At 40.1% G+C, this 7,500-nt stretch overlaps 2 protein-coding genes across 3 annotated transcripts in view; one reads left to right on the top strand and one right to left on the bottom strand.

Moving 5' to 3' along the window:
• Positions 1-493, bottom strand: part of LOC131530111 (transmembrane protein 43) — an 8,096-nt gene extending 7,603 nt beyond the window's left edge. The window contains exons 1-2 of the mRNA XM_058760232.1: positions 168-493; positions 1-97 (exon numbers count right to left, since the gene is read on the bottom strand). The exon at positions 1-97 is cut by the window's left edge and continues 41 nt beyond it. Of these exons, the coding sequence (XP_058616215.1) occupies positions 1-97; positions 168-179 (109 nt within the window). The 5' untranslated portion in view covers positions 180-493. The remainder of the gene's footprint in view (positions 98-167) is intronic.
• Positions 494-2,391: 1,898 nt separating this feature from the next.
• Positions 2,392-5,799, top strand: LOC131530897 (free fatty acid receptor 3-like). 2 transcript variants are annotated; one of them, XM_058761404.1, is made up of 3 exons: positions 2,392-2,402; positions 3,160-3,245; positions 4,518-5,799. In XM_058761404.1, the coding sequence occupies exon 3, from the start codon at positions 4,588-4,590 to the stop codon at positions 5,533-5,535; it is 948 nt and encodes a 315-aa protein (XP_058617387.1). In that variant the 5' UTR covers positions 2,392-2,402; positions 3,160-3,245; positions 4,518-4,587; the 3' UTR covers positions 5,536-5,799. The 2 variants fall into 2 exon arrangements, with proteins under 2 accessions (XP_058617387.1, XP_058617388.1); XM_058761405.1 differs by lacking the exon at positions 2,392-2,402 and having other exon boundaries at positions 3,130-3,245.
• Positions 5,800-7,500: the final 1,701 nt, after the last annotated feature.

Genomic DNA, 7,500 nt, shown 5'->3' with positions numbered 1-7,500 from the left:
AGACGCCCGCGATCACGCCGCCGGTGCTCGCGCTCAGACGCTCCAGGAACCCGGGGGACCGGTCCGCGTGAACGCGCGTGTGCTGCTCACCTGCAAACTGACAGACGGACGAACGCAGTGTTATTATTATTACCGGATCTTATTAACCACAGATCGACGCGACTTACTGCTTCAGTCATTCTGTGTGTTTCAGGAACTCATCGAAGTCTGTAGCTTCTGCAGCTCTGCCTTTAAAAGTTATGTTTCCGATTAAACTGTCGCTTTGAAACGACCTTATAACGTGACAGAGCGCGAAACTCACTAAACTCGACTGGCTGAACGAGTCGAGGAAGTGTCTGGCGCGGTGCATGCTGGGAAATGTAGTCGCTTTCGCGCGGAGCAGGCTGGGAAATGTAGTCATTGTCGAACGATACAGTGAAAAGCGATAGTATATCTGCTAGAAGATATTATGATCGTTAACATCATGATTTTCTGTATAGCTGCTTTGAAATGATATATAAATAAACTTGAATTGAGTGCTCAGTTCATGTATATAATCAATATTTTATTATAGCCTATATTAAACAGAAACTTTGTTTTATTACAGTTATGTGCAGTGTTTTATTGTTACAGTGCTGAAAAAACAATAGAAACCATAACAGAAATTCTAAAGGTTTTCACTACAAATACCATTACAAACATTACAAACCTCTGTAGTGTGATTTGAGACATATTCCAATAGGATTTATTACCAATAGAAGGTGACCAATTACCAGTAGAAACGTTTACATTAAAACCAAGTCCTGTTATAACCAATAAAACCATTACAAATTCTGTGATGTGATTGTTTTTCAGCAGGGTTATTAAAGTGAATGGCATATGTGGTTCATAAGGACAAAATGTCAGGTTACTCACCAGCATTATGGACATCTCAGTGTCCTCATAAACCAAAGGCCATATATGTAATTCCATGCATAAAATAAGGCCTGTATGACGTTTTTAAAGAATTTAAGAATTGACCAACCGCAGAGATAAAACCGACAGCTTCTTAAAACAATACTGAACCAATACAGTTTAAATGCCTCAGGGCTCAGTTCTTGGACCACTTCTCTTCTCTGTCTACATGGCATCACTAGGCTCTGTTATTCAGAAACATGGCTTTTCATATCACTGCTCTGCTGATGACACTCAACTCTACCTCTCATTCCATCCTGATGATCCGACGATAGCTGCTCGCATCTCAGCTTGTCTAACAGACATTTCTTGCTGGATGAAGGACCATCACCTTCAACTCAAGCTTGAGCCAAGACAGAACTGCTCGTGGTTCCAGTTAGACACATCAACCATAACTCCTTCAAAAACAGCCAGAAACCTTGGAGTTATGATTAATGATTGCTAAAACTGTCCAGTCCTGCAGATTTGCTTTATTCAACATCAAGAAGATCAGGCCCTTTCTTTCGGAGCATGCTTCACAACTCCTTGTTCAAGCTCTTGTTCTGTCCTTTCTATTACAGAAGGTTCAAACGATCACTGACGCTCCAGAAGGAAAAACCATGCATTAAGAGCCGAGGAAAAATGTACACATCTTCATTTTGTTCAAAAGTGTTCACCCCCCGGCTCTTAATGCATTGTGCACTTTATTGCTGAAGAGTTACGCAATGACTGGTGGGTAAATGTTTTTAACTTGTGATTGTGAGTCACTCAGTCATATTTAGGGGAAGGATATGAGCTGTCAGATAATGGTTTCAACCAAAAATATAAACAATAGGAAGTTATTATAATGAATAAAAACCGTAAAATAGCAACATCTAGTGGATCTTTTGAATATGAGGGAAGATCTGGGGTAGATTTGAAGTGGTCCTGACTCCATGTATATTCTTTTATTTCATCCAAATCTGGACAACAGAGTAGTATAGATGACCCATGTGCTTAACTATTCTGTGACACAGTTATTCTGTTATTATCGTTATTTGTACTATAACGTGTATAGTGTGAATGTGTAAAATGTTTAACAAGGGCACTGTATTGTAAATATAAATTAAACTGCTCTTACGTTCTCTGGGACTATTTCATTTTCCTGGTGCAGTTTTTGCGTATGAAAATTATGAATTGATGTAATATTATAAATATTTTTATATAATTTATATGATAATATAATAAGTTTTTATGTGTATGTCCAGACATTGTTTAAATCCTTAATATCAATTCAAAAATACAATTATTTTCGGGCCTCATATCCGTACCAGGGAAAAAACAAAAATAAAACAAAATAAACAAATCAATAGTCAACTGTGGACAAATATGCTTGTGTTAGTGGTTTGCAGTAAGGCAGTACCCAGGAAAGATCAGAGAACTGATAAACATGCAGGATGTGTGTTAAGTTACTGTTAGAAACGAGAGGGACCGTAACCTGAAGAGCCGTGGTGAGTATTTAAAAGTCTTCAAATCTATTTGATGTTTTTGAAAATATGCTGGACTGGAATATAGTCGAGTCGAGTCACCTTTATTTATATAGTGCTTCTAACAATTCAGATTGTGTCAAAGCAACTTTCCAAGATCAGAATAGGAGAATAGTGTCAGCAATGAATAATGAGATTTTCAGTTAAAGGTGTTTCATTACTGAATTCAGTGATGTCATCGTCCAGCTCTATTAGTATCTGTGCGATCAAGTCGACGATATCGCTGGAAAATAAGTGTGTCCCCGACTGAGCGAGCCAGAGGAACCAGAACTGCATCGGCGACGGAATGGAGGAAACCAGGCTCAGTCGGGGGTCAGTGGTGTTCTTGGTGACTATGGTCCCAGCTGCCTTGAGATGATTGACGAGATCCTCCGTGTAGCTCTGGGCTGATTCCTCCGCGTTCTCCTGATCACTGAAGCTCCACGAGGAGCCCCGGTCCGAGGGAGACTCACCTTTATTTTGTGTTTCTTCCGTTTGTGAATAATCGCACAAACTGTTGTCACCTTCTCACCGAGCTGCTTGGCGATGGTCTTGTAGTACTGTTAATTTATTCTTCAGATAAAATAATTACATTATGGAAAGTAAAAAAAAAAATTATGGAAAGTTAACCAGCTGAAATAGCACTGAATAGTAGGGGGGACAATGGATCAATTCTAAATGTGTTTTCATAATGCGACAGAATGCAAATCATATTACTGTTTACTGTATCATTGCCATCCAGGTGTCTGGAGTGTGTTACAGAAGGACATTTGAAAAGAGTTCATTGATTTTATGAAGACTACTAATAATAGAGAGAAATACATTTTGGTAAGTTCCAAATAAAACCGCTTATGTTTTTAATATCTTTAAAAAGTTTTATTCTATTAATTTTTTCATGATATTAAAGGGGTCATCGGATGCACAATTCACTTTTCAAGTTGTTTGAACATTAATGTGTGTTGTAGTGTGTGTTCACATCCATCCTATAATGATAAAAATCCACACAGTGTTTTTTTTAAATCCCTATTTTAAAATCCTCTTTCTCAAATCAGGCTGCTCTGAGATTCCTGTCAGAATGACGTAGTTCTGCACAGGCCACTCCCACAATAGTTGATTGACACTAGCGTCTTATCTTAGCCCCGCCCCGAGTGAGCCGAGAGCTGACCGCTGACTCCGGCGCAGGGAAGACAAGATGTCTCAGATTAAGTGATTGAGGTGTTTAGTTGTTGGATGTAATCATGAATACAGCAGTCATCATTTACTCCCGACATCTGAGCCGCTGAAGACGCAGAGGATTAACGTTACTTTCGCTTTGAAGTGAATGCACTGATCCCCGATCTGTTCGCGCGAATCATTCGTGATCAGCTTTATCTACAGAAGAAGTGAGGTTTTTTATGAATAGAAGTAAACAGTACTGCTCGTCGCTCCACGGAAGAGAAGGGCGGGGCCAGCAGAGCTCATTAGCATTTAAAGCGACATGAACTAAAACCAGTAGCGTACCGTGGGGTTTCAGTCAGGGCCTTCAGTAAGCAGCTGTACACTACATGCACACATCTTACACATCTCTGTTACAGCTAATGCAGCGAGATCTGGTGTAAGCGCCGATGACTGCAGCTGTCATTTTCTTTTCATTGAGTTTCACTTTCGTTGCTTGGAAATCCCTGAGTAAAGGGCGGTCTAACGCTGGGGTAGCACTGGGCACGTAGCTGGACTCAGAGGGCGGGCTGTCACTGAACATCAGTAATGCTCGTAACAAATCAGATGTGACGTCTTTCAACAAAAGGGTAGCACTATCTGTAGTGCTGGCCGCAGACGTTTTTTATGTAGGATATTCCAGTTCAGCCTCAACTAAACTGATCATAGGCAATTTTGTGGACATTACACAAATGAAAATGATACCTAAATAATGATACCTGACTAAAACAGCTTGCTGAAAACAGAGCTGATTTAGACAGGTTTAAAAAGGTGAAATTTTAACCAAAGTATGTTTTCATTAAGACCCTAAAGAATCATATCAGCTTGTGGAAAATGGGCATCCGATGACCCCTTTAAAAAATCAAAGAGAATACATCTTACAGTGTATGTGTTTATATATTACAGGAGCTGTTTTAAGAACTTGCAGGGCTGTTTTCTACAGTAAAGCGCAGAACCTTGCCACAGGCCCACAACAATGTCAGAAGATTCGACAGCGTTTCTCCTCATTTATATCATCACTTTCCTGATTGGTTTTCCTAATGCTATGCTGGCGTTCTGCTCATGTATTCGCAAGATTCAGCGTAAACCTGTCCCCATTGACATGTTCATGTTGAACCTTGCTGTTTCTGACCTCTTCTTCCTCACCTTCTTGCCTTTAAAGATGAAAGAGGCAGCAGATAACATGTCTTGGAGCATGCCTCGTGTCCTGTGCCGCTTCAGTGTGATCGTGTTCTTCGCTCCTCTCTATTCCAGCAGCCTGTTCCTGGCAGCGATCAGCGCTGAGCGCTATGTGTGTGTAGCGTTTCCATTTAAGTATAAAAGTCCAAAAAGGTTCATTTATACAATACTTATATGCGTTTTCATCTGGGTGCCTGTTGTAATAATTTCAATATTTCCATACATGGCAGCATTTTCAGATTCTGACGAAGTGGACAACAACACTAATAAGCCTCAGAACTGTTATATTAACTTCACGGCGAAACAGCTAAAAGCATTGCTTCCGGTGCGGATGAGTTTAGCAGTGTTGTTTTTCCTTCTACCCCTGCTTGTCTGCTGCTTCTGTTACATCGCTTTAATTCGTATTTTGATGAAGTGTCCTCTCTTCAAGCGGCAGCGTAAGCTCCGGGTGATCGGACTGCTTGTGGGGACGCTCCTTGTGTTTGCCATTAGTTTCGCACCCTTCAATGCATCACACATAGCGGGCTTCATCAAAAAACAAACTCCAAATTGGCGCATGAACACGTTAATGCTGAGCACTTTAAATGCATGTTTTGATCCTATTATATATTTCTGTATCTCTAAGGATATGAGAAAGGCCATCAAAGTATGCGTGAAAACCTTACGCAATGTTTTGCCTAATAAAGCGATTTGTTGCTGTTGTCGTAAACTTAAGAACGGTATCACCAAAATATCTTGTAATTAAATTACACAAAACAAATGTACAAACACATCATATGGTAACCTACACTTCACTTGGGGTGTATGTGTTTTTATGGGAGGCTGCAAGCAGAAAAGGACCCTACACCTTATCACTAAAATACCTGACCTGAGAGCATCTCGCCGATCTTTGTGCTTTCAGAGATTGACACGGTCCCTACAAAGAGTTCAGTTCTCCTTGTTGCAGGATATCTGTTCAAATTCACTTCACAAAAGGCCTTCGTTCAGAACACCCTGCATGTGCGGCACAGATCACAGAGGTATAACAATATAATACAATGTATCTTTTGCTCATGCTTTCATTTAATGTAAAAGTGTATATAAAACATCTGTGTAATATTAAGTTGTTAAACGTGTGAAATGTCTGTTTTGATGTTTAATATGAAAATAAATGTAATTTGTTCATATTAAATGTCTATTTTATCTTATTTAATCATAATCATAAGGTTTGTACTGTAACTCACGTCTCGCTCACTTTATAACCGCGTACAAACCACACGATTGGGACTAAATAAACTTAGTAAAAACACCTCACCTTTCCTCACCTTCTCAACTTCTACAATTGCTGAAGTGTTGCGCAATGACTGATGGGTAAATTTCCCGCTCCACTTCCTGTGAAGTGATGTATCGGTGTTCCCGAAGCTTTTCTGAATCATCTGAACCAACTGACTGACTGATTCATAAATAATCTCACATATTACAGGCTTGCAGCACCTGCTGGTTTGACTTATGTTCACACAAATGTGAGTATTCTGTCATCATTTACTCTACTCTCGCTCTAATCCTGTAAGAAGTTTTTCTTCTGTGAAACATAAAATAACATACTTTGAGAAATGTCTCAGGGGTGTATTCCAGAAGGAGGTTCAACAGGTCAAACCTGAACTCTGAGTTGACTTATTTTACTCTGAGATTGCAACCCTGAGTTTTCTGAGTTAGTTCAGTCCGCTCTGAGGTTATTCTGGGCGGAGACTTCTTCTCTGTCGGGGGTAAGCATTTCACAACTGTGTGATCATTGCCCTGATAGCACACGTACATCTCGGAGACGCCTATTTGACGTCTGCATTTACATCTGCAAGACGTATTGTTTAGAGTGTTTGCTCATCTGCAAGACGTCTATAGGACGTTTCCTGTCAGATGTCAAATAGACGTCTATTAGATGTCTTTAAGATGTTTATGATTTAGAATGCATGTAAAACTGACATCTGAAAGACGTCTGTCAGACGTTTGTAGACAGCAGATGCTCTCCAGATCAAGAGATCTTTAACAGACATCTTGCAGACGTACGTGTGCTATCTGGGTGATTATATGGTCTACAGTTGTTGTTTTGTGCTTTTAAAGTCGCCTCGTGCCCGGTACACCTCAGAAGATAGCTCGGGATCAGGAAATGTTAGGCAGGTATCCGGGTGTTTCTCATGTATTTTGTATTACGTTCGGTTCAGAAACCATGCTCATGTTTTGTAGGGAGTAAGACGAGAGTATTTAAGTTAGGTGAGTTAAAAGTTCTGCCGCTTGTGTTTGTTTGGTCCATGATCCTAACTTTAGTGTGCTAGCAGCTTTCGTGTGATGTTCCTTTCTGGACTTCAGTGTAGACTAATGCCCAGTGTAATATATTTGTGAGTAATTAGAGGCATTAGAGAGCTGTTGCTTGTTTGGGGGGAGTAACTTTTGTAGTTTACCGGGTCATTTAGTTCTACTTTTGGGTTTAAAGCTTTAAAGCTATTGTGTGAGTAAATTTGCTGCTTCGTGTTATTTTTGTAGTTTGCACTGCTGTGGTGTTCGCTGTACATTTGTGCAGGCAGTGGTGGAAATTACTCGTGTTTCGTGCTTTTGTTGTTAGCACTTTGAGTCGAGTTCAGCTTCTTGAGGATTTCCTGAAGGAACCTTCAGACGAGTTTCTGGAGCTTTTTACAAAAGATCAACTCTTGCAATTAGCTTCTCATTATGATATCAC

This window comes from Onychostoma macrolepis, chromosome 22 (genome assembly GCF_012432095.1).
Source record: "Onychostoma macrolepis isolate SWU-2019 chromosome 22, ASM1243209v1, whole genome shotgun sequence".
Taxonomy (NCBI): Eukaryota; Metazoa; Chordata; class Actinopteri; order Cypriniformes; family Cyprinidae; genus Onychostoma; species Onychostoma macrolepis.
The sequence above is the reverse complement of the archived record's forward strand: the minus strand, read 5'-3'. Positions and strand labels throughout refer to the sequence as shown.